This window comes from Oncorhynchus gorbuscha, linkage group LG20 (genome assembly GCF_021184085.1).
Source record: "Oncorhynchus gorbuscha isolate QuinsamMale2020 ecotype Even-year linkage group LG20, OgorEven_v1.0, whole genome shotgun sequence".
In the NCBI taxonomy this organism is placed as follows: domain Eukaryota; kingdom Metazoa; phylum Chordata; class Actinopteri; order Salmoniformes; family Salmonidae; genus Oncorhynchus; species Oncorhynchus gorbuscha.
This window is the reverse complement of record NC_060192.1, coordinates 16,264,697-16,292,153: the sequence shown is the minus strand read 5'-3', so window position 1 is coordinate 16,292,153 and position 27,457 is coordinate 16,264,697. Positions and strand designations below refer to the sequence as shown.

Sequence of the window (27,457 nt, the reverse complement as noted above, 5' to 3'; positions counted from 1 at the left end):
CATCTGACCTCCATCAGTACTTCTTCCGGTTAAAATGGTCATGCTATCTGTCAAGTAACGCGTGATTTCATCAAATACATGTATCCAAAATGGATGGTTCTGAATCTCGCGGTATCGTGTAGAAAGGAGCTCAGTTTCTTCTTCCTGAGGTCGGCGCGTGTGCTGTTTGATTTGCTCGCTAGTCTAAAGGTTTTTTTTGGTGTGTCGCTGAGCTGCTGTAGTAGGGATGATGATGATGGCGGAGTTGGTACAGGGACAGGCCTCGGTGGCTCAGCCTGGAACGAAAGCAGATGGCTTCGCCGACGCTTTACACCGGGCCCGACAGGTAATTCATTACAACGAAGAGAAACGAACAAGACCATTCTGCGTGGTGGAGGAGTGCACTTTTTTTCTACCAGCGCACCCACAGAACCCCCTCTACTCTAAAAAACACACTTCTCCCGTATATATAGCTAGCTAGCTAACCACACTAGGTCCAAGTGACTGCATGGCTGTGCCTGCAGATTATGAGAATGCGGACCAAAAGACGCACAATTAAAAAGTCAAAATAACAAGCAAGTTAATTAGGCAAAGCATGATTGACGCAACATAGAAATCAACTGCATGAAACTGAGGTGAGGGCAACTTTTTTTTAAAGCAAGGCATAAGCAACAAATTGCAACTTGTTGTAAAGCCACATAAGTTGAAGCTAGTTAACACTAGCTAACTATTTCTACCACCAGCGTCGAGAAACTACCGGTATGGCCGTGGCCTAGTTTCGTGGTGAAGCCAGAAATATCAGCTGATTTCAGCCAAGCGCTGTCAAAAGTTGTCTTATTAGCAGAAAACAAGACAACTCGATGTGTTGAATTGCAACCACTCGCACATTTACACTGGATAAAATAAGTTGGCTAGTTAACTACAGCGATGTAGCCATGTCAAACTATTTCAGAATCCAGGACCGAGTTGACGTTGGCTAGCTGTTAAGCTATCGAGTGCTTCAGTCTGGTAGCAAAACTAGCTAACCTCGATTATACAAATTAAGCCAGATAAACATGCACGGTTAACTAGCAACGGCAACAGCTTATGTTGACCGTAAAGCGAAAATGTGATCACTGAACTTTTTTTTTGCAGCCAGGCTGTCAGCTAGCTAAATGGTATTGGACGTTATAACTCAGTGGCTACTGGCTAGCTAACGGTGCAACAACGTTACTCTAGTCTTGGAATTAGCTACCGGTAACTAACTAGCTAACCTTATCTAGCTCGTTAGCTAACGAGTTGTAACGTCCAATATTTCCTATGCATTGTTTTAGCTGGCTAACTAGCTACTTCTTGACGTCTCGAAGTTAGCTAATGTCATTTGGGCATATGATGAAAAAATGCTAGGCACTGTAGTTATTCAGAATGTATTAATCTTTAACCTCCCAAACACTCTGTATTCGACAATATTACAATTGATCATAAAACCACAGTTGGCTACTACGGTGCAAATTATTAAATTTAAAATAACAGTATCATGCATGCAACATGGTAAACGTTTCCCGAGATGACTATAACTTCAGGACGTAGGCTATTGAAAACATTGAAGGAAAACTGCTAACCGCTCCCCATTCCTTCCTAGTTGGTATCTGCACTCGGGGCCGAGTTCTTGTGAAGCCTTTACTCCCAGGGCTAAAACCCACACCTGTTTTCACATAGTCTCGGCCAGGGAAATATGACAAAGAAAATAATGAGCTGAAATCCTCCTAAATGCGTATTTTAAAAGCAACTATTAGTCTTCATTACCATATTCACAATATATTCGCCCTGAGAAAGACACATTCCTGCAAATAAACCCAGATGAACATATGGCATAAGCACATGTTTGGGTGTACTGGTGTCCATTTCATAATGCCCGAGGTCTCTTCCCCCAACTCTCTCAGCTGTGTGTGTATCCCATGAGCTACAAGCATGTGGCCTTGTAGTCATGCATCACGCTTGTGGGTCAGGTTTTAGTTTTCCTTTGATAACCGTGGCACCGTGCTGTCCCTTGCGGCTTCCCTATAGGCCCCAGGTCTGTGCTTCTACGAAAGAGGAATAGGACAGCCATGCCATTTGCCCATTTTATCAACTCCATAGCGGGAAAAGTAGAACAGGTCCAGAGACCCTGCCCATTTTACTGCTAGCCTGTGCAAAGACCAAAGATTTCAATACACTGCTTCTTAGTGCTGAGAGGTTAGTGCTTTTTGAGTTTGTTTTCGGTTAGATTTATAAAATATCACAATTTTTCAAGCTTTGCGCTGGATGGGTCGACGTGTAGTTCATACATGCATAATCTGTGTGGAATTACTGTATTACCTCATTTAGCCACGAAATCCCTTGTTTAAAATGGACTTTTTCCGGAAGCTGTGCCATTTCCCCCCACGTGGGCCAGCCCCCAAGCAATTTGAGTTCAATCCAATGAGCTTCAGCCCCTTGTCATTTGAGTGACATCTAGCAAGAGGCACAAGATGCACCCAGAGCAGAGCGAGTGAGCAATGATGTGGTACACGTACACATATGTGTTGTAGTTTTTGGGGGACCAATTTTTCCTTGCGCTACTTTCCGAAAAATACTGGACAAAAACTATATAGAAGTTCCGGAGAGTCTTTCACTTCGCAATGTTTTTGATATAGCTGAATATTTACGCAAATGTCATCCAGTCCTTAATGAAAAATAGAATACAAATATTTTTTACTTCAAGAACCTTAACATCAATGCCATAGTGTGGTATGCAGAGCGGAATTACCCCTTGACACATGAGTGTTTGACCTGTAATTTCAGAGCAAACTGGCCTCACCAACCTCGGGCATGTTCCCTGAGCATCAGAATATCCTCTGGCATTTCTTCCCTCATGGAACTAGCCTGCCCCAAACCCCCTTGACAGTCGGCAACAGTTGTTTTGTGAGGACTATACTAGTCTTCTAGGCACGAGCGTTTCGCTAGGTAGTTGATTTATCAGTGTGCGGCTCACAGTGTTGACATACCACCCCGACATTTCCCAGAAAGAAGGTTTAGCTCTAGGGAAGAGGGGGAGCCTTCACTCACCCAGTCCGTGGCCCCCTACCCAGTTCAGCTCAGCCCTAACTGGGATCAGGAGCCATGGTGGAAAGCTGTTTTTTTTCTCTCCTCCCCTCTCACTTTCAGAGGCAGGCAGGAAGCTCTGTGGTGGCACTGAAGTAGATAATGATCGCTGAAGTTGATGGAAGGCTTTAATTGTCAGCTTCTAATTTGCGACTATGTTGCAGAAACTCTATACTTTCTTTAATGGCTAGAGGTAGTGGCGGAGGAGGGGTTTAGGAGAAACTGGCCTCATGCTTTTGTGCGACGTTTGGATTTGAATGTCAATCTACTGAGAATACATGTAGTTAATTGGTGTTGGCAAGGGGAAAATTTCATGTGAGGAGTTGCAAGCAGTGTTTTTATCAAATGTGCATGTGGTGCAGCTATAGCTAGTTTCATAACTAGGTAGTTACTGCCTTTCATGTTCCTTCAGATGTAGGGGACTGAGTAAGAATGTCTGATTACTGAAATTAGAACATGAAAAGTAGTACATATTTTTGGGTAATAGTTTGGCTGGCTAAATAATAGGTAAAATAAAACCTTTCTAATGATATAACTAGTCTAATTATCTAGGACCGGTTATGTGCTGCTATCAGTGTGCACACCCTAGCCCTCCCTCTCCTCTATCCCTCTTGTCTCCTCAGATTGCGGCGAAGATGGGAGGTGACCAGATGCCCCACATGAACAACTCTTCTCCAGTCTTAGACCCCTCTCTCTATGGCTACGGAGGCCAGAAGCGCTCAATGGATGATGGAGGTAAGCAGGCGGTGGCAGTGGGTCTCTCCACTCTCCCTCATGCACTATACAAAACAATCCTCCTGTTTTAATATGAGCCTTAACACTTATCCCCGTTACAGTATGCTCAACTGGGTACCCTTCAAACGGCTTTGGGAAAGGGCGCTGCAACCGAGTGTGAGGGTCCTTCTGGTTTTTATGCAATCTTACCGTACTTGTTGAGGACTGTGGTACAACACTTAAGCCAAATACCGTGTTGGCTTAATCAAACCCTGTTGTCTGAAGTGCCATTGCAAACACTATGAAGTAATTGATTGGTCCACCTTAGCTTTTTAAATCCACTCCATATTTCAGCTGTCTTGAGACTGTGGTGTAGCCAACTGACCAGGATAACCAGCGACCCCCAGGTCAAGAGATCAGTCATGACGGCACTACGTAATGTGAGCTCTTGTCACTTGTTTATGTATATTCTGTCTCGTAGCCTATTTGTGGAAGGTGTAGGAGCTAGCCAGTGTGTTTCTCAAGCAATGGGGCCCTCTGGATAGCAAGTCTGTTGCGTTTTGAATGACATGTAATTGTACTAGTAGTGGGCTGGCTTGGATCGGTGCTGCCTTGTGCCAATGCGAGGAGAAATGTGGAAGTGGGTAGAGGAACCACTAGCCAGGAGGAGTTGGGAAGTGCTCTGCCTCTCTGTAGCTCGATTCAGACAGAGCTTTCTCCTCCTCGTCCTGTGTTATTTCAGGGCAGGATTACTGTCCAACACCACAAAGTAAATTAACTGTTAGGTCAGAACAGAAGCAGATCCCTAGTTACCCAGAGGCCATTGAGGGGATTTCTCATTCTAACCCTCACTCTTCCTGCAGCACAATGCTCTAGCTGCGACAGATATGATTGATCGACATTGGTTGCTTGATAAACCACAAACTGCAGGTTACATGCCTCCAAAGCTGTAAGGGATTTTAAAAAAAGGCCAAATGCAGCGAGCAGCAGCAAGTGAAACAGGTTTGTGGTTAGAGGCAAGTCCACCAAGTAGAGAAAGGAACCGTGCTTCTAGAAATGTGGATAATGCTGATTGAGCTCATATCAGTTGTTGCTATTCATAAAGATTCATTTTTGTAACTATTGTCCTTATGGTTACTTTTTGTTATGCTAATGACGTGTATTTACAGATGAAAACAATTCAATAGACAGCACAACTGATCTGGATTTCATTGTAATTGAGTGAGCCCTTACATTAAGGATCTTGCTGCATTGGCTTCGCGTTCACACTTCCAGTGGTTATAGGAATTGAAATTCTGTGGTGTTAGTGTGTTTGCTACATCTTGCTGCAGAATCAGTTCAGCAAATGGGCTGCAGCTGCCTTGAAGGAATTGCAGGGGATGAGCTGAGACCAGTTCGGGGGGGGGGGGGTCCTTGATGTGGAAAATTACCTTCTAAGCTTACAGGCCCAGTAAAAGCAGGAGCAACAGAAGTCAGCTAAACCTTATGTAAGGCTTTACTCATGACTTAACTCCAGCCTCTCCCTGAGGAAGCAGTTCTGTCAGAGCATTTATGTTATAAAACAGGAAATGTCTTGGCCTAATCTAATAAGGGGTTAAGAGGTATTGTCTGATGGTCGCAAAGGTCAGTGTGAACATGGTTTTACGTTTTTGTATTGAAGCCCTCGATTCACATTCTGGCTCAATTCTGTTTTGCTCTCGCAGTTTGAAACCTGGCAAACTAGAAATGTAACTGAACTGTATGCATTTTCATTTTCCAACATCTGCCTTTTCCTTTGGGCCTCTAGCGCTGGGTGTGTTTCTGATTTCAAATGTACACCGCATTTTGTCTGTGAAAGAATTCATGACTTGTCCTAATACTTGTGTCTAAAGTGTGTATCTGTCATTGCTCATAGTTTTCCCTCTGTAGGTCAGTATTTTCCTGCGTACTTTACTCAGTCTGTTTTAGAAGCATATGACAATGGAAAACTCAGTAAACTTAAAATTGAACTAGCCTATCTTGTTTACCAACAAAATGTTTTCAATTCACCAAGCATGTTTGACAAGCTGTCCTTAGTTTCCATGTTATTATTATTGTTATTATTATTGTTGTTGTGTATGTCGGCGGTTGATTCTCTGGAATTGTAGCTAACCCGCAAGGGTGTGGCTTTGCAGAATGGTGGAATGTTTCGTGTGGTTACCCATATGCACCCAAAATGTAGATTTGGGCAATTTTGTGTCAGTGAAGCAGAAACTCAAGTCAGTTATTGTCCTCTTAACCTGTCATGGTGTGGTGTATTTTTGCTCTGAATGCATGGCTGAATAAGTTGTGTGCAGTTCTGGTGGCTGTTTGGCTGGCCAACTCACTTGTTTTCAACAATTTGCTCTTCAGTTTCTCAAGGTTAAGCTACACACAATATGAAATGTAACAACAGTCGGCTGTTGCGCTGTATAAATACATCGGTCACCCCTGTTATGTCCTTAATGGTCACTTTTAAATAATACAAGTACCATTTAACACCGTTTAAGTTAAGCGCACGTCCTCCGCAGTGTAATGTCTGTGTGAATTGACACCACATCATACATGCTTTATATTCATAGGCATTTAATTTCTTTACCTCAATGCATTTCCAACAACTAAATATGTGCAAACGGCCGTAAAAATGTAGTGAACCTTGTAGATATCCGTTTATGGTGTTCTGTCAGTAGCACCATATCATTCAGTGAACCTTTAAGTCCACTGCTTATTGCAACCTGTCAAAATGCATGTCTGTGCTGATAACCAGTGACCCGGGTACTATCTCTGAACCATGCACACGCCTCATTTCCCTAGCTGTGCACACCCCTGCTGTGTGTCAGACAGAGCCATCTCCATCTGTTTCTTTTTTTATCCAATCCACCCGGAGTCACTTCTCTTGGTCCCGCAGCCACAATGGTTATTCTGTATTTTTGAGTTTTGCATTGAGTTAATTTGGTCTCAAGCTAATTGTTTCCCCCTGTTTCTCTTCCCCTTCCTGTTTTCCCATCATATCGTTTCTCAGTAGGTAACCAGCTGGGTGGAATGGTACATCAAAGGTGAGACTCATCTTCTCGAATGACTTTGTTATTGATGGATGTGTGAGTAGATATTGATTTCACAGTAGATCAATCAGGCTATGAACCTCACTATTGTCCCTGTATCCAGTAGCATCTCAGATAGTTGCATGCAGAACAAATAGGCCTTTGTGGTTTTAGTCAAACACATGTTCTTCTTGTCATCAAGTTTGGCACAGAATGACACTTTCATGAATTAAAGGGATACCTAGTTGGAAGTTTTCATGTCTCAAGTTGACCAGAGTCCACGTTGTGTAGAAATCGGCTGCCATCAATCCAAATGAATGGGGAATATGGGCGCAACGTAAGATGCCGAGGCGGGCCACCACTCCAGAAAAAGATGATGCATTTATTTATATATTTTTCGTGACTAAAACGATTTCAGTGTAAACTTAAAAGACTCAAACCAGATATAATGTATGTAGTAAAGATAATGGATCATCTTTGAGAACTAACAATCCCCATAATAAAAACTAGACGTGCAGAACGTAAAATAAAAAGTCCTGGCATGGAGCCCCCCCATTTGATTTTGTTTGAGTCAGTCGGATAGCATAAGACCATGGCAAATACCATTTAGCCTTCTGTGTTGCTCTCCCTATCCCCCAATTCCATAGACCTCTGAAGCAGAGGTTCTGTTGTCTTTAGTTCCTGTAGGTCTGATATCTGTAATAGTATTGGTTAACTATGCAGATTTTTTTTTATTGAAACAGCTCAATGTTTATGAAGGGGTTTTAGATGAATTGCATTTTGTTCTTGACCTGCTCTGGTGAGATGCAGTACTGACTCTCTCCTCCCTAGGGACTCAGGCCATGAACACTCAGTCTCTGGTGCCTACATTATTGTCTTGTTAATGTCAGTATTGCCTTTTAACTTAAGCTTTATGCCTTGTATAATGTATTGTTCATTTGACAAAGTTATTAAATAATACTTGCGTTTTGCGTTCGCATGAAATATTATTTTGGCTTACGTTTTTTTTCTCAGCCCCGTTGCAAAATGTGTAGGGTTGCAGGAAAATTGCTTTAAAACAGCAAATATGTCAGGTTATCTAAAGTTTTGGTCAGAGACAGTGCCATTGGCCAAGCCCACTACCAACCCAACCCCCCCAAAACCTCACTTTGTCATTGCTGCTGAAAAAAATCCTAGGGGAACACTGAGATGCATCTTTGGGTTGAGGGTGAACTATCCTGTCAAGCTTTCATAAGTATGATAATACAATCCTATCATTTATAAGTAGGCCATACTACATCCCAGTAGATACGGTATACACCCTTAATGGTTTTGTACTGGGGCCTCTGTCATTGATTGTTGTCGTGGTGTCTTGCAGGGCTATTATGACAGAAGACTTCAAAGTGCCTGATAAGATGGTTGGATTCAGTAAGTAACACTATTTAGCTGTTGATAATACTCCCACACACATTCTAGTGATTGTGTCCAACTTACAGTACTCACATGAACTGTTTGGAGTCATTTGCAACAAACACGGGCTGGGATATTGACATTGTAACTGTTGTAATTCCCTTTCCTCTCACCCACACTCAGTCATTGGAAGAGGAGGAGAGCAGATCACGAGAATTCAGTTGGAGTCAGGCTGCAAGATTCAGATAGCTGCAGGTAAGTTCTGCCTAAAGAAGAGACAGTGGCCCTCTATACCTTAGTTTGTTAAGTCGGTACTTGACTGAGTTGCTACTAAGGTCCTTCCTGTTATCGGTGATAGCGTTTCCAGGAAGCCCAGAAGCACACCCTGAGTACGAGGCAAGCTCATGACACAACCTGCTCAACAGGTTCAGCTGAGAGAAACTGAAGCCTTGTCAAATCTTATCTACAACCATATATATGCCCACAATGAATATATTGAGTCATTTTGTAGTGAAATAACCAATGTGACTTCATAAACATGAATCAATAATAAGGTAGCATGTAGGCTGTTAACATGGAGGTGTGTATAATGGAGCGTTGTGTTGTGTTGTGTAACAGACAGCGGCGGCATGATGGACAGGGCCTGCACCCTAACCGGAAGTCCAGAGAACATTGAGTAAGTTACAGAACATTCCCCCTCGGGGATTTGGTACCTTGGTTTTGGCTACATAGTGATCAGATGGAAATATATTGTAAGGAAACATGTCTGCTCAGCAAAGTGGCACTAGAGCTGGATGATATGACAATATGGATTTTTGGCCATAAATGGACAATTTTTGTGATAATGGTAAATCAGCGGTTTAATTATAAATATTTTTATGGGGGGGGGTCGTAGTCGAGTCACTCAAGGCCTAGTCCTGTGTGCTCAAGGTCGAGTCATGAGACTGAGCCCCAGTGCTAGAGTCCTGGTCAAGTGCTCTAGTCTGTGTGAAACCAATGATAATGTGGTCGTGATTGCCTGTAATAGCCTGTGAAACAAGTCCTTCTCACACAGGCTAACGCACACTTTTTATATAATGTTCAATAGTTATGTGTAATCGGTAATGCTGTTTTGAAGGGATGAATGGTCTCTCTACGGAGTCGGCTATTGCTCCTGTCAGATTGACCATATTATAATTTACAATAATTGTGACGGGCTCTTGGCTACTTTTTTGTAATGCCCGTTTTATTTGTGTAGTTTTTTTTTTTTCCAGAGTGAAGACTAAATGGAGACTGGGGAAATTGGGAGGGAAACACAATAGTATAGTTTTCAATTTCATAAACAGTTTGTTTTTTCATAACCAGGCAAAGCTAAATGGTAGGCTGGTGACTGGTGGTTACGGAGAAGCAAGCGAGTCGCTTTGGTGTCTTGTCGCCTACGAGCGGTGCCTGCCTGTCTGCCCACATGTCTTTCTCCTCCACTGCTCACCAGCTGATGTAGGCTGCGTGTGCCAGTGTGGCGAGTCCTTCCCACTGCGTTTGCTGAGCACATCCAGTGCTGCTAATATTCTGCTTATCATAGTAGCCTATCCAGTTCAAGTGCAAATACAAGTCACAAGAAGGACCCAATGGTTGAGTCACAAGTCGTGAAAATCAGAACTTGAGTTTATTGCAACACAGTCACAATAAATGGAACTATTATGCCAGATAACAAAAAAGGATTCCCTAGACAAAACATTTTTCCAGTGCCAAGTAAGATAACTGAGATGGTAGCCCATGATTGATAAAGTAAGCAATTACATCTAATATATCTTGGAAATGCAACCTTTAAAAATAGTATCCATAATTATCAGATTTATTTTTGGCTCCAGAGAATTTGCTGAAATCTTTGTCCGTATTGACCTATGTTATATTATTCGCCAGCTGATAAACCCTTAGAAAGATTGCTAACTCTAAATATGATATTATTGCTATATAGCAATGTAGGCTAATTGATTAATGTATCAGTAAATGTAGGCTAAAGTCCCACAAATGCTTTCCAGCGCAATGCCCAAGCTATGTGATGTAGGCCTATTCACTGTAAACAGCACGCTCTGCTCCGCAGTGGCGTAAAGCCCATACAACACAGCCTACACTGGTTGTAAAAGTGTTGTCATGAAGTCAATATTATGAGGTGAGAAATACATGATATACTCTCAGAAAGCTGTCACTCTCTGCTCTGCAACAAGAACATTGGTTGCTTTGAAAACGGTGTTTTTTTTCCCGCAATAGCATTTTGAAGAAAGGTCATATGCTGATGCTTCTCCCGACTGCATCTCTCCCTCTGTGCTCGCTGTGGGAAGTGGGAGCCGGCAGCGAAACGGAGACCGGTGTATACTTTCATAGCAGGAATCAACATAATGCATAGACTATTACTGTTGACCAAATAATGCTTTTACAATCTACGGGAACGTTGTCTAGCAAAAATCGGCCACAATTACAGACCTAAGCAAAATGCTTTGGCAAGAGGAAGGCTGTGTCGGTTTATCGTAATGCTCTACGCTGCGCCCTCCTGAACTCCACCATAATGACCAGCACCGGATGAATGGTCTAGTGCTGTTATTAGGTGGCACCACCTTACAATCCGTTGACACTATTCAATATCTAGTTTTTGCACATGGAGAAACCCATCCGGTATAGTTTGTATGCATGGTCTGGCTGTGTATGAACATGGCCATGAGTGGACTGTGCCCCTCTCCCACCAGGCAGGCCAAGAGGCTGCTGAGTCAGATTGTGGACCGGTGTCGGAACGGCCCGGGGTTCCACAGCGAGATGGACAGCAACAGCGCCATCCAGGAGATCCTCATCCCTGCCAGCAAAGTGGGCCTGGTCATTGGCAAGGGAGGGGACACCATCAAACAACTGCAGGTACGTCCACGAGACGCTCAGTGGATTCTGTGGTTGAGGCACGTGTGTATTAACAAAATGCTCCGGTCTTAGTGATTTTGTTTTTAAAGTGGCGAAATAAATGTCTCCTTATGCCACTGTTTTGGGTTATTGAAGTTAACTACATTCGTTTAGGCAGTTCTTCAGAAACCGTTGGTATTGAAATGGAGGAAGTTGTCAATAAGCAATGAGAAGATATCTACTCGTTTGTGCTTCATTGTCAGCATTATTCAACCATCTCACTTCCTCTACATCTGGAATGGGTAGGTCAGATTATTTTTGACATGTTTGCTCCCCACAGGAGAGAACCGGTGTGAAGATGATGATGATCCAGGATGGCCCCATGCCCACTGGAGCAGACAAACCCCTGAGAATCACTGGGGACCCCTACAAAGTGCAGGTCAGTCAGTCCCTGAAACCTGGATCCCCTCCTTCATATCGACACTCCAAGCCTGCTCGTGTGCGCAACAAAAATATAATGGCAACATGTAAAGTGTTGGTCACATGTTTCATGAGCTGAAATAAAAGATCCCAGAAATGGTCCATATGCACAAAAAGCTTATTTCTCTCATTTTGTGCACCCATTTATTTACATCCCTCTAAGTGAACATTTCTCCTTTGCCAAGATAATCCATCCACCTGACAGATGTGGCATGTCAAGAAGATGATTAAACAGCATGATCGTTACAGGTGCACCTTGTGCAGTGGACAATAAGGCTACTCTAAAATGTGCCGTTCTGTCAAAAAACACAATGTCACAGATGTCTTATGTTTTTGAGGCAGCGTGCAATTGTCATGCTGACTGCAGGAATGTCCACCAGAGCTGTTGCCAGAGAATTGAATGTTAATTTCCCTACCATAAGCTGCCTCCGTCATCTTAAGAGAATTTGGCAAGATGTCCAACTGGCCTTACAACCGCAGACCACGTGTAACCACACCTGCCCAGGACCGCCACATCTGGCTTCTTCACCTGCGGGATGGTCTAAGACCAGCCACCTGGACAGCTGATGAAACTGAGGAGTATTTCTGTCTGTAATAATGCCCTTTTGTGGGGATAAAACATATTCTGAGTGGCTGGGCCGGGCTCCCCAGTCATGTGAAATCCCTAGATTAGGGCCGACTTAATTTATTTCAATTGACAGATTTCCTTATGAACTGTAAAACTGTTGAAATTGTTGCGTTTTCTATTTTTGTAAAGCATAAAAACATGTCAGACCAATGAGTTTGAAAAAGGCAAGGATAGAGGATTCAAGGTATCAATCAGCCTTTGTGTATATAACATTCCAAAAGGCACTCGCACGTCTGAGCAATCTAATTTGCAGGTGCATGGCAACAATTGAACAAGATGAAGGAAAAAGGAAACGGCACACTGCTCTTGATAGTATCACCGATCTTTAATAAGCTTATGTATCGGCCAGACGGCCTTCGTCAGAGCTTTTGGGATTTAAAAAAAAGTTGCACCATTATGTGGACCTGGCCCCTCCCACAATATACAACTGTATATTACAGTTAAAATATGTAAACATTTCTGTGCTGGTGGCATGGGTGTTTTGCAGCAAGCACGAGAGCTGGTGGTGGAGATCATCCGGGACAAGGACCAGGGAGACTTCCGGGCCAGCAGGGGAGACTTTGGATCCAGACTGGGGGGAAGCAGTCTGGATGTGGCAGTCCCCAGGTTTGCTGTGGGCATCGTCATTGGCAGGAACGGAGAGATGATCAAGAAGATCCAGAATGACTCTGGGGTCAGGATCCAGTTCAAACCAGGTGAGACCGCTCCCCTCTACTAAAGGTGTTTTCCCGTGTGCTTGGCTAATACAATTGTCAATGTCAGTGATGGCCTCAATCTTGAATCTATCTGGAATCTCTTGTTTGCCTGTCTCGTTCTTCAATTGACTCACATGGTGGCTGTAACAACAAATATATTGGAGAATCTGTAATGTTCAGTGAGGCTGTGCCATGATTACACTTCAAAGCGACTTAGTCATGCATGCATACTTTTTCCCTATGGCTGGTCCTGGGAATCAAACCCACTACCCTGGTGTTATAAGTGTCATGCTCTTCCAACTGGGCGACAAAGGACTATGTTTAATGTAACAGTTCTGACTAGTGTCCCCCTCTCCTTCAGACGATGGCATCAGTCCCGACCGGATTGCCCAGGTGATGGGCCAGTCTGACCGTTGCCAGCATGCAGTGCATCTCATCAATGAGCTGGTCCAAACGGCACAGGTACAGGTACAGCACGGATTCCACTTTTTTTACTTTAAATATTTTGCCATGAAATGAACAACCCCCTATGAATCGTATCAGATTGGTTCACTCCTGCCTTACAGTATTTCTGAAGTAAGCTATGCCCCCCTTAAACTCCTTGTTGCCTGTGTAGCAGGCCTCCCCAGACCATTCTCTAGCTGGCTGGCTCCCGGACAGGGCCAGCCTGGCCCCCTCTCAAGCTTCTCTGGACCCCCTAGCCCTGTGGCTGGGTGGTGGGGGGGACCTCCTCAGACAGGTGTACAGACAGGTAACAGGGCAGTGGGTCTCCACCTCCTTTCTAGTTTCTGCCACCTGACCCACTGCCCCTGAGCAGAGAATGTACACTGGGTGGGTGAGCTTAGTCTCTGAGGCATGTCTCAACCCTAGAACATAGAGAATCTCCCACATGGTGGCGCTCTTGGTCATATCCCATGGCTTTCTCTTTCTATCGGGTCGAAGGTAAAATAATGCAAGTCACATGAATTTGAAGAGAATGCCTAACAATCTGAACGGTTTAATTTGACAAGATTTTGCTGCACTGGTGATACTGGGGGGGGGGGGGGGGGGGGTCAAATGTTTGTGCTGTGGTGTATGTCTAGGAGCCTGTTCTCACCCACTGGTTCCTCTCTACAGGAGAGGGATGGCTTTGGGAGTCCCGTGGGGCCCAGAGGCCGGGGCAGAGGCCGTGGAGACTGGAACATGGGTGCGCCTGGTGGCCTGCAGGAAGTGACGTACTCGATACCTGCCGACAAGTGTGGCCTGGTGATTGGAAAAGGTGAGGAAGCAAACGCAGTGAGTAAAGTACTCTGCAAGTTTTACATTTGGTGCTGTCAAGATCCATCACCAGCAAAAACAATCTTTGTCATTTGGATGTATTTTTGAGTAAAGCCATTAACCCATTTAAAGTCCTATTCTGGTCTCATTTTCACCTCATTTAAAACCTGAGTAAATGAACAAAAGGCACATGTCATATGGTGGTCCAGGTATGACATGGAACAAGTGGGGGGGTGGGAACAAGGTGTGAGTCAGACCAACTCCTTGAAAGCCCTTAAAGTTCAGTTGAGCAAAATAGTGTTTATTTAAAAAAAAAATTTTTTTTACCCTTCAGTGTGTGTGTGTGTACTTCCAATAGGAAAAGTTTTTTTTTTTATTGTTCGAGGCCATCCCCTACTGTGCCTACTCGGGGAAAACCAAGCCTTAATGCATAATGTTGTCTTTCAGTCGATTCTTTCTTTTACCAGCGGTCTTCATCACTTAAAGAGGCATAAGCAATTTATCAAGAACCTTGATTATGCCCAAAGTGAATCATTGCCAGGCCATTAGCTTGTGCTTGTTCTCTCGTGATGAAATGCCATTTAAAGTTGCACAATGAGCCCGTATGGTGTGGGTCCAGCCACCCCCTCACCTCACCCCCTCCACTGGCTCATGCATGCAGCACAAGTGGCATTGTGTCCCATCCCTAAGGGCTTAATGACAGGGATAATGCATGTAATGTGACATTAATTGTTAAAGGTTCATAATAACAGCCTTCAATCACGTGGAAGGTTTCCTGGCATCTAATGAGGCCCTTTCAGCTCAATGGAGTGGAGTGAGGGAATGAATGAGAGGAATTAGCTTATTGGCCATTCATGCTCACTCCATTGCCAGCTATTTAAAAGTCATTGACCATTGCGCTTACGGAGGAGCCCTGAGTGTGTCCCTGTCCTATGGGTGTGTGTGCTGTGGTGGGCGTGGTTAGAGGGGGGGGGCTCTTTACCTATGATAGAAACAAGGCAATAGAAATGTCAAGTGGCTTTTGTGAGGTGGGGGGGCGAATAAACCTGGGCGTTGCGTCCCCCTGCGAACCCCCCTCCCTGCATTAGCATATGAACTGGTCCAATATGACTGTGGGTCTGGGTCCTGTCAGCCTGGCCTTAGAGACTGAGGTGATTAATATCTTTACGATGCCTTTATGCAGCTGCTTGACCCACTGATTACACCCCCAAATACACACAGCCTGGTAACTTGGGGCTCACGCCACCCACCCACACATACAGGGCATAAAATGTACTTTTTGCTCCACCAGCCACTGTGGCAGGTAGATGGATAAAAAAATCTACCAACCAACATGTTCCCCCTGCTAAAATGACACCAACAAAACAACGGCTGAGCATGCTTTGTAATGTTTCTGAAGCAATACATGCATTACTAGTAAGAAGTAATGTGGTAGACTGTCAATGTATTTTTAAACGGTCATTTAACCAAAATATCACAGATGTGACAAATTCACCTGCCCCTTTTAAGGGCGGGAATTTACCATGGTACGTAGCGTGGCTCGAGTCATGTTTGTGCTGTTGAGATTGAGTCTGACATGTTGGAGCGTTGTCTTTGTAGTGACTGGCTGGGGGGGTAATTGTTTGTGAGATTCAACTCTAGACAAGTCATCAACTATCATCTTCCGGCCTCCCGAGTGGCGCAGCGGTCTGTTTCAGGCGTCACCACAGACCCGGGTTCAATGCCAGGCTGTGTCACTACCGGCAATGACTGGTAGTCCCATAGGGCGGCACACAATTAGCCCAGCATCGTCCGGTTAAGGTATAAAATGGTATAAAATGTAAAAAGATCTTCAGAACATGTGTAAGGTATTAGACCCATCTCTTTGTGGTTTATGTTAACTGTGGAGATATAAACATTCAACTGAAAGAGTACTTCTACTCTCGTGTCCACAACTCATATTCAAGGATTTACTTTTTTTGCAAATGAAATTCAAGAAAAAGTTTATATTCAGAAACATTCTTGAAGCAGACAAATGAGAGACAAATGATTGGGCTCCTGATGACTTTTTTGGCGAGTAAATAAACTGCCTCTACCCTCGGTTCTATTGGCGAACGTACAATTACTAGAGAAACTGGACAAGCTCTGTTCGAGTCTATCAGTGGGACCTGAAGAACTGTAATATCCTATGTTTCTCTGAGTTGTGGCTGAACAGGGACATGGATAATTATCGAGCTGTTTTTTCTATGCATTGTCAAGACTGAAAGGCTGCTTCGGGTAAAGTTAGAGGGGTTGTTTCTTTTTGTTAACGACAGCTGGTCTGCTATATCTCTAATGTTAAGGAAGTCTCTAGGTTTTCATGGCAGAGTAACAATACCCCACGATAAGCTGCGGACATACTATTTACAAAGATTTTTTTATCTACAGTAACAGTCAAGTTTAGATACCCACTCATTCCAGGATTTTTCTTTTAACTTTTTTCTACATTGTAGAATAATAAGGAATACATCAAAACTATGGAATCATGTAGTATCCAAGTGTTAAACCAATCAAAATAGATTTTCGATTTGGCAAAGTAGCCACCCTTTGCCTTAACAGCTTTGCACACTTTTGGCATTCTCTCAACCTGCTTCATGAGTTAGTCACCTGGAATGCATTTCAATTAACAGGTGTGCCTTGCTAAGGTAATTTGTGGAATTTCTTTCAATGCCTTTGAGCCAATCAGTTGTGTTGTGACAAGATAGGATCATCTTCTGTATACCACCCCTATTTGGTAAAAAAGACCAAGTCCATATGTCAAGAACAGCTCAAATAAGCAAAGAGAAACAAAATTACTTTTAAGACATGGTCAGTAAATCTGAAAAATTTCAAAAGCTTTGAAAATTTCTTCAAGTGCAGTTGCAAAAACCATCAAGCACTGTGATGGAACTGGCTCATGATTACCGCAACAGTTAAGGAAAAGCCAGTTACCTCTGCTGCAGAGGATAAGTTCATTAGTTACCGTCCTCAGAAATTGCAGCCCAAATAAATGCTTCAGCTTTCAAGTAACCGACATCTCAAAATCAACTGTTCAGAGGAGACTGCGTGAAACAGGCATTCATGGTCGAATTGCTGCAAAGAAACCACTACTAAAGGACACCAATAAGAAGTATTGCTTGGGCCGAGAAACATAAACAATGGACATTAGAACTGTGGAAATCTGTTCTTTGGTCTGATGAGTCCAAATTGAGGTTTTTGTTTTCAACCGTCTTTGTGATTCAGACTAGGTGAATGGATGAGCTCTGCATGTGTGGTTCCCACTGCGAAGCATGGAGGAGGTGGTGTGATTGGGCTTTGCTGGTGACACTGTTACTTAGAATTCAAGGCACACTTAACCATGGGTACCACAGCATTCTGCAGCGATACGCCATCCCATCTGGTTTGCGCTTAGTGGGACTTCCATTTGTTTTTCAACAGGACAATGACCCAAAACACACCTCCAGGCTGTGTAGGGACTATTAGACCAAGAAGGAGAATGATGGAGTGCAGCATCAGATAACCTGGCCTACACAATCACCCGGCCTCAACCCAATTGAGATGGTTTGGGATGAGTTTTAACCACAGAGAAGAAAAAGCAGCCAACAAGTACTCAGCATATGTGGGAACTCCTTCAAGACTGTTGGAAAAGCATTCCAGGTGAAGCGGGTTCAGAGAATACCAAGAGTGTGCAAAGCTGTCAAGGCAAAGGGTTGCTACTATGAAGAATCTCGGATATAAACAATATTTTGATTTGTTGAACACGTTTGGATACTACATGGTTCCATATGTGTTATTTGATGGTTGTGATTTCTTCACTATTCTACAGTGTAGAAAGTAATAAAAAAAGAAACACCCTTAAACGAGTAGATGTGTCAACTCTTGACTGGTACTGTATTTTTCATAGCTGTCTATTTACCGCCACAAACCAATGCTGGCACTAAGACTGCACTCAATGAGCTGTATCGGGCCATAAGCAAACAACAAAATGCATAGCTGGAGGTAGTGCTCCTAGTGGCCATTGATTTTAATACAGGGAAACTGACATCTTTCCTCATTTTTACCAGCATGTCCCCAGTGCAACTAGAGGCTAAAACTCTAGATCACTTTCACTCCACACAAACTCGTACAAAGCTCTCCCTCACCCTCCATTTGGCAAATCCGACCACAAGTAAATCACACTTCTGTGAAATCAAATTGTCCACTTAGGAAGCAACACTGATTGACAATACATTTCACATGCTGTTGTGCAAATGGAATAGACAACAGGTGGAAATTATAGGCAATTAGCAAGACCCCCAATAAAGGAGTGGTTCTGCAGGTGGCGACCACAGACCACTTATCAGTTCCTATGCTTCCTGGCTGATGTTTTGGTCACTTTTGAATGCTGGTGGTGCTTTCACTCTAGTGGTAGAATGAGGAGTCTACAACCCACAAGTGGCTCAGGTAGTGCAGCTCATCCAGGATGGCAAGTCAATGTGAGATGTGGCAAGAAGGTTGGCTGTGTCTGTCAGCGTAGTGTCCAGAGCATGGAGACAGGCCAGTACATCAGGAGACGTGGAGGCCGTAGGAGCGCAACAACCCAGCAGCAGGACCGCTACCTCCGCCTTTGTGCAAGGAGGAGCAGGAGGAGCACTGCCAGAGCCCTGCAAAATGACCTCCAGCATGTCTCTGCTCAAACGGTCAGAAACCGACTACATGAGGGTGGTATGAGGGCCCGACGTCCACAGGTGGGGGTTGTGCTTACAGCCCAACACCGTGCAGGACATTTGGCATTTGCCAGAGAACACCAAGATTGGCAAATTCGCCACTGGCGCCCTGTGCTCTTCACAGATGAAAGCAGGTTCACACTGAGCACGTGACAGACGTGACAGAGTCTGGAGACGCCGTGGAGAACGTTCTGCTGCCTGCAACATCCTCCAGCATGACCGGTTTGGCGGTTGGTCAGTCATGGTGTGGGGTGGCATTTCTTTGGGGGGCGGCACAGCCCTCCATGTGCTCGTCAGAGGTAGCCTGACTGCCATTAGGTACCGAGATGGGATCCTCAGACCCCTTGTGAGACCACATGCTGGTGCGGTTGGCCCTGGGTTCCTCCTAATGCAAGACAATGCTAGACCTCATGTGGCTGGAGTGTGTCAGCAGTTCCTGCAAGAGGAAGGCATTGATGCTATGGACTGGCCCGCCCGTTCACCAGACCTGAATCCAATTGAGCACATCTGGGACATCATGTCTTGCTCCATCCACCAACGCCACGTTGCACCACAGACTGTCCAGGAGTTGGCGGATGCTTTAGTCCAGGTCTGGGAGGAGATCCCTCATGAGACCATCCGCCACCTCATCAGGAGCATGCGCAGGCGTTGTAGGGAGGTCATACAGGCACGTGGAGGCCACACACACTACTGAGCCCCATTTTTTTACTTGTTTTAAGGACATTACATCAAAGTTGGATCTGTCTGTAGTGTGGTTTTCCACTTTAATTTTGAGTGACTCCAAATCCAGACCTCCATGGGTTGATAAATTTGATTTCCATTGATAATTTTTTGCCTGATTTTTGTTGTCAGCACATTAAACTATAAAGAAAAAAGTATTTAATAAGAATATTTCATTAATTTTAGTGTTCCCTTTTATTTTTTGAGCAGTGTATATATTCCTGCTTACAATCAAAAACTAAAAAAAAGATGTACCAGTGACACACTCAATATAGAAGTAGTGCAATGAATCGGATGCTAAGCTACATGGCTGTTTCACTGGCATAGACTGGAATATGTAATGGAATTAATCCGATGTCATTGAGGAGTTTACCACCTCAGTCACCGGCTACATGAATAGTGCGTCGACAAGGTCGTCCCCACAGTGACGACACGTACGTATCTCAACCAGAAGCCATGAATTACAGGCAACATCTGCATTGAGCTAAATGGTCGAGCTGCCTAACTGTCAGCAAGACAAATGACCTGATCGTGGACTACAGGAAACGGTGGCCGGAGCACGCCCCCATCCACTTCGACAGGGCTGTATTGGAGCGTGTCGAGAGCTTCAAGGTCCTCGGTATCCACATCACTAAGGAATGGTCCACACACAATGCCTTTCCCCCTCAGGAGACTGAAAACATTTGGCATGGCCCCTTAGTTCTACAGCTGCACCATTGAGAGCATCTTACTGGCTGCATCACCGCTTGGCGTCCGGCCACAAGGTGTTACAGAGGATAGTGTGTATGACCCAGTACATCACTGGGGCTGAGCTTCCTGCTATGCACGACCTCTATACCAGGCGGTGTCGGGGAATAGAGGTCGACCGATTATGATTTTTCAACGCCGTTACCGATTTTATTGGAGGACCAAAAAAAGCCGATGCGGATTTTCATATTTGTAATAATGACAATTACAACAGAACACTAACTTAATATAATACATCAAATCTATTTAGTCTCAAATAATGAAATGTGTTCAATTTGGTTTAAATAATGCAAAAACTGTTAGCGCACTTTTACTTCTCTATGTGCCATGTAAAAAAAATAATAATAATTAATGTATGTTCCTTGCTCAGCTGGTGGTTCAATATTCCCAGTTAAGAAGTTTTAGGTTGTAGTTATTATAGGAATTATGACACATCAACTATTTATCTCTCTACCATTTTGTATTTCATATACCTTTTGACTATTGGATGTTCTTATTGGCACTTTAGTATTGCCAGCCTAATCTCAGGAGTTGAAAGGCTCGAGTCATTAACAGCGCTGTGCCTCAAGCATTGCTAAGAGCTGCTGGCAAACGCAGTAAAGTGTTGTTTGAATGAATGCTTACGAGCCTGCTGCTACCTACCACCGGTCAGTCAGAATGCTCTATCAAATCATAGACGTAATTATAATATAATAACACATAGAAATACGATCCTTTGGTCATTAATATGGTCAAATCCGGAAACTATCATTTCGAAAACAAAGTTTATTCTTTCAGTGAAATACGGAACCGTTCCGTATCTTATCGAAAGGGTGGCAACCCTAAGTCTAAATATTGCTGTTACATTGCACAACCTTCAATGTTATGACATAATTATGTAAAATTCTGGCAAATGAGTTACGGTCACACAGTTCGCAATGAGCCAGGTAGGCCAAACTGTTGCAAATACCCTGACTCTGCTTGCACTGAATGCAAGAGAAGGAACACAATTTCCATAGTTAAAAGAAATGCATGTTGGCAGGCAATATTAACTAAATATGCAGGTTAAAAAAATATATACTTCTGTGTATTGATTTTAAGAAAGGCATTGATTATTGTTAGGTACATTTGTGCCAAGATAGCGCTTTTGTTAAATCATCACCCGTTTGGGTTAAAGTAGGCTGTGATTCTATGATAAATGTACAGCCACTGCATTGATTATATGCACCACAGGACAAGCTAGTTATAACACATGGTTGATGATATTACTAGGTTAACTAGTGATTTTGTGAAGATGTATATATTTTTTTAATAAGTGAAGTTTAATGCTAGCTTGTAACTTAACCTTGACTCACTGCAGCCACAAGGCCCCATTGACGCTGTACTCGCGTAACAGGTGGTCTGCCTGCAATGTAATCGGTGTCCAAAAAGGCAGATTACCGATTTTTATGAACTTGAAATCTTCCCTAATTAATCGGTTGACCTCTACGGCGGAAGGCCCTAAATATTGTCCAAGAGTCCAGCCATCCAAGTCGGACTGTTCTCTGCTACCACACGGCAAGCTGTACCGAAGTCTGGAACCAACAGAACCCTGAACCGCTTGTACCCCCAAGCCATAGGACTGCTAAATAGTTAGTCCGTGTAGCTCTTGGTTGACTATCTGCATTAACTTTTTACTCATCACATTCGTCCTTCTGTAGCTCAGTTGGTAGAGTATGGCGCTTGTAACGCCAGTGTAGTGGGTTCGATCCCCGGGACCACCCATACGTAGAATGTATGCACACATGACTAAGTCGCTTTGGATAAAAGCGTCTGCTAAGTGGCATATATTATTATTATTTTATTATATTATTCGCTGCTGCTACTGTTTATCTATCCTGTTGCCTAGTCATGCCTACCTATATGTACATATCTACCAATATTACCTCGTTCCCCTGCACCTCGACTCAGTACTGATACCCCATTTATATAGCCTTGTTATTGTTACTCATTGTATTTTTTCCTTATTTTATTTCTGCATTTGGAAAGGCTCGTATGTAAGCATTTCACTGTTATTCTACACTTGTTTACGAAGCATTTGACAAAACATTTTATTTGATTCTCACTTAAGTTTAAGTGCTTGGTTGATTTTTCCCATACTGCTGGCCAACTTGTCTGGGCTCCCTCCCCCTTATCCTAAGTCCCTCGCCAGTTGCACTTTATATCCCCTCCTTTTTTTGTCCAGCTTACTAAACCAGTCTCAATAATAAGGCCGTATGATGTGGTCCCAGCGAGGCCCAGTTCATGAAATGAATAGTGTGGCTCTTCATTCCCCTCTGCTGTCTGACTGGGGGGACCTCATAATGGCTTCATTAAGGCAGAAGTTTCATTTGGTTGACAATGGGTTAATGGCCCATGTGTAGTCTATTGGCAGCAGGGAAGAGGCTTCGGGAGGAGGAGAGGTTTGGATGAGCGTTTTTACTGCGAGGTCAGCTGGGGTCAGCCCAGTGTCAGCCACCAGTGAACAAATGTGTAATTGATGTTGGGACAGCCCCCTCGCTCCTTTCACTGGGATGGCAGGAGGGGGGAGAGGGGTTGTAATTGTATCCCCCCCTCCCCACAACGCAACATGGAGTCGGGAAAGCAAAAGGAGACTAACGACATCCCAGAAAGAGGATACGCTTTAATTAGTCCTTTCTCCTCCATCTAAGTTTCATTTCTTCCTGCTGGTTTAATTGCTCTCCTTCACGTCAGGAAGCTGCCGTCTGATTCGTCAGCGTGGGGGAAGAAGTGTTGTCGTCCTTTGTCTCTGATTAGCACGGATGTTAAAATAGAATGGGGATGAAGGTGTAGGTATCACTACAACTAACCCTCAGTCGGTTGAGTTTAGGTACGTATGGTGGAGCGTAAAGGATAGAACCAGACAGCAGAGGAAGAACTGTCGGTGGTTTTTAAGAACCAGACAGCAGAGGAAGAACTGTCGGTGGTTTTTAAGAACCAGACAGCAGAGGAAGAACTGTCGGTGGTTTTTAAGAACCAGACAGCAGAGGAAGAACTGTCGGTGGTTTTTAAGAACCAGACAGCAGAGGAAGAACTGTCGGTGGTTTTTAAGAACCAGACAGCAGAGGAAGAACTGTCGGTGGTTTTTAAGAACCAGACAGCAGAGGAAGAACTGTCGGTGGTTTTTAAGAACCAGACAGCAGAGGAAGAACTGTCGGTGGTTTTTAAGAACCAGACAGCAGAGGAAGAACTGTCGGTGGTTTTTAAGAACCAGACAGCAGAGGAAGAACTGTTGGTGGTTTTTAAGAACTGATTGATTGGTGGTAAAAATGTAAACTTGTGTATTTCCTCTTCCCTAAAAGGTGGCGAAACCATCAAGAACATCAACCAGCAGTCCGGAGCGCACGTGGAGCTGCAGAGAAACCCGCCACCTAACACTGACCCCAACGTGCGCATCTTCTCCATCCGCGGCACCCACCAGCAGATGGAAATGGCCCGCCAGCTGATCGATGAGAAGATTGGGGTAGGTGGTCCTTTTTTATACCCCCCCCCCAAAAAAAAAGCTATTGTCTGACCTGATATTCATGAGGGCACATGTCAAAGGGGGGGTGCAACTGGTTCTTGTGCCCCTTACCATCCACCAGTATGTCACCCGGGGTTAAACATGAAGAATCCATCAAATGGACTTAATGGAGTGCGTCAGCGGCCAGCGCTGCCCTTTGGCCTTGCCTGTTCACCCCCGTTTAACCACAAGTGTGGTCTCTCCTGTCCTTTCTTGCTCTCTCGTCTAGGCCTCAGGAATGGGGGGCAACAGCAGTTTTGGTCTGAACCCATTTGGACAAGGACCAACTACCCCGCATCAGAAGTGAGTAGCTTCTTGGTCTCCACACTTTTTACTACTATTACATTTGTCTAACATGCCTTCATCTACGTTCTCGGCTGCTACTTCCTCTGACCAAAATATGAAAACAATGATTTAACAATTCCCATGCCAACACAATTAGTATAAATATAAACTGTGACCGTAGGTCTCTTAAACCGTCTAACATGCTTATCTCTGTTTTTGTGGTGTTAGTGGACCCCAGACATTCCTGACAGGAGGATGGGGCACAACATATCAGACATGGCAGGCTCCGGGCCAGCAAGACCCCAGTAAGTCAGTTAGGTTCAGGGTGGGATACCCATAACACTTAATACCAATATCGGTCCGCCATTTCACTACAATTCCTTGTTATATGGAGATCATGTAATCATCCAAATAATGATGGGAATAACAGTCCCTCCCAGAGAAATGAAAGAGGACAAAGAGGTGGAAGGAGGACTTATATCTTATGCTCTCTGCTCTGCTTACTGACAACACGTTGCCAGTTGAACAGAAATTTCCTAGGAATACAAGGAATGAGAGATTAAAGACTGAAGGCTGGTTTTGGCAATGCTGCAGTGCATTTAAATTCAACTCAAGAGGGGGGCAGAGAAGTTCTTGCATTCAGAATGTGACTAACTGTCCAGATATGGGGTTTACTTACATTTTTTTCCCCTTCGTTTCTTCAAATTTCAAAGCCAATTTTCACTCGATGGAAGTTCAAGTTAGGGTTTGGGCTAAGTTTGGGTAGAGGCCTCAAGCAATAGGATACAGTGGGACATGTCTGGATGGTAAGCCTCAGCCTCCATTGAAAGACCCTCATGCAGTAACTCTGTCCTCCAACAGTGTTATCTGTCTGGTTGCAGGTCTCAATGGTTCCCAGACCGGCCAGATGGACTATTCCAAAGCATGTGAGCCGTATTCTAAAAAGATAGGCAAGAGTCAGTCTTCTGGGGGAGATCAGAGAAGGGAGCTCCTACCCCTTCTCGCTTGTGTAACACCACTAAGGGTTAGGGTTGTGCGCAGTATACACCTCAGAACCAGACCTCAAACCTTCCCCCTGCCCTTCTTTAAACAAGTTTTGTGCAAAGGAACTTGAGTCTATGGGCAGAAATGTCATGTCACCTTGACACCATTTGACGCTGATGATTGTAGTCAGAAGTATACCATTTTGGTTACATGTTTGTGCAGCTAGATTGCTGAGCAGACTCTTGATTTTATCACCAATGTACATCGCATTTGTTTGAATAATTGAATATAGTTGAGTCAGAATAAATTATTTATGGAGCCAAACACATTAATTGGGGAGATCTTGGTAGCTGGTTTGGTGTGTGTTGTATTGACTCATCCTTGTTTTATTGTGCCCAGGTCAGCAGAGCCAAGCCCAGAGCAGTGGCTCTGACTACAGCAAAGCATGGGAGGATTACTACAAGAAACAGAGTAAGATTATACCCACGTGGCCACCAAACTCCTCCAATAGATTTTCCTTTTGAGTGCACAACATCGGAGGAAGTAGATTTCTGCTTGCTGTTCGATGCTGTCAGTAGTGCTCTATGCTCTGGTGCCTCCAACTCTCTCTCCCCTGACCTTCCTCTGTCACCCCCATTCCTCTACCCTGCGCTCACCCTCTCCCCAGGCCAGGCAGCAGGCCCCGGCTCCCAGCAGAGCTCCCCTCCGGACTACAGTGCTGCCTGGGTGGAGTATTACAGACAGCAGGGGGCCTACTATGGCCAGGGTGCACAGCAGACACCGGCCCCAGGCCTTCAGGTGAGAACCCATCCCAACTCTTTGCACCCTACACCTGTTTAACTAAGTTGTTTCTGTAAGGAGATGAACTGTAACTTGCACATGTAAATGTATGTCTGTCCATTGTCACTGATGTGAACCTGTTTTGCAGGATCATTAGAGAGGACACCCTTTAGTTGAAGATTTTTGAATCACTGAGAGGATGAAAACAAACCTTTTGTAACAGAGGTTTCTAGATTTGCAACGCCTTGAAGACTTTTACTTTTTTCTTAGTGAGAAACACTAGCTGTAGAATGACTTATACAATTTAAAAAAATAATATTTCTAAATCAGGAACATTTAATTGTTACTAAATACTTGTGTACACCATTATTTTGAATTGACAATTTCCGGGATCCCTTTTGGATTTATGAGAGAGCTGTTTTGTTTTCTATTTTTTCTTTTTTGATTCAAATTACATTGCCAAAACGAACCCCGGAGTTGTAACTTTTCAGTAAACGCAATATAATCTATTTTTTCTAGTTCTGTTGCAATAAAATCGCAATTATGGGCTTAGCAGTCTTGAATTATTTTTTGTTTTGTCATAAGATGTTTTAAGAATGTGTAAAAATGTTTTCTTTTCCTTTTACAAAAAGCATTTTAATTCAGTGAGATGAAACTGTGATATTTTGTTACAGGAAAATGTATAATTTTGTTGCAAAATACGAGAGATGTTGGCAAATGGCAGTCAATTCCTAATTTAATTCCTGTTGTGCTTTGTATTGTTTTCCATTGTCTTTTATTGTACTCTGGTTTAAAAAAGGTGCAATATCTTATTTCATTTTTGAAACAAAGATGGATTCTCTAATATTTTGACAGGTGTTTAACTTGTAGTTCTTAATTTTTTTTTTTAGGCATATGAAAATGTAATGAATAATTTATTACAATGATCTGATATGGGAAAGGGGATGTTGCATTTTGTGAGTTATTTGCCTTTGCTATCTTGTAAAACTATGTATGTATGCTCAGATACTTGACTAAATACTTTATTTAAAAATATATATATAATTAAATCAAAGAAGTTTTTTTCATGGAGTCATTATCACAGGAAAACTGTCCCTGTTTTTCTGCTGTTTTCATACTGAAAATGTTCAAAGATCGTGAATGTGTCATTTGAAATTTGATGTTGCATCTTGCTATGGACAAAAATGAGAAATGCCAGGTTTTTATGTATGTTTTGTACCTAAATAATTCAAGACTGCTAAGCCTCTGGATTCTACCTGTGTAATAATTAATTGTAGTTTTTTATATGCTAAGTATTACGATCAAAATTGTCTTATTTGGTACCACCCAGTTTCCCTAATGCCCCATCCAGTACACACTGTGGACTCGTGTACAGTCCAATGCTAAACTTTTTAATTCATTTTTCTTTCTACTTTGTGTGATCTAATATATGTATGATTGATTAGTTACAAAATGAATCTAGTGTTAACTTCATTGCTTAATGAAAAGGGATATTATAATTTCAAAATGTTTAATTTTAGTGTTTTTTCCTCATATGTACAGGTAACCGTGTATTAAAAACGTCAAGACTA

The 27,457-nt window shown here is 43.4% G+C and overlaps 1 protein-coding gene across 11 annotated transcripts; it reads left to right on the top strand.

The window, feature by feature from the left end:
• On the top strand, positions 1–27,457 carry LOC124006701 (far upstream element-binding protein 3-like). 11 transcript variants are annotated; one of them, XM_046316784.1, is made up of 19 exons: positions 1–325; positions 3,705–3,816; positions 6,815–6,848; positions 8,191–8,240; positions 8,406–8,477; positions 8,841–8,898; positions 10,946–11,108; positions 11,428–11,526; positions 12,683–12,890; positions 13,234–13,358; positions 13,507–13,641; positions 14,007–14,148; positions 23,638–23,798; positions 24,067–24,140; positions 24,351–24,427; positions 25,004–25,048; positions 25,506–25,577; positions 25,774–25,904; positions 26,044–27,457. In XM_046316784.1, the coding sequence occupies exons 1-19, from the start codon at positions 227–229 to the stop codon at positions 26,071–26,073; spliced, it is 1,887 nt and encodes a 628-aa protein (XP_046172740.1). In that variant the 5' UTR covers positions 1–226; the 3' UTR covers positions 26,074–27,457. The 11 variants fall into 11 exon arrangements, with proteins under 11 accessions (XP_046172740.1, XP_046172741.1, XP_046172743.1 ...); XM_046316785.1 differs by having other exon boundaries at positions 124–325; positions 13,234–13,352; XM_046316787.1 differs by having other exon boundaries at positions 125–325; positions 26,035–27,457.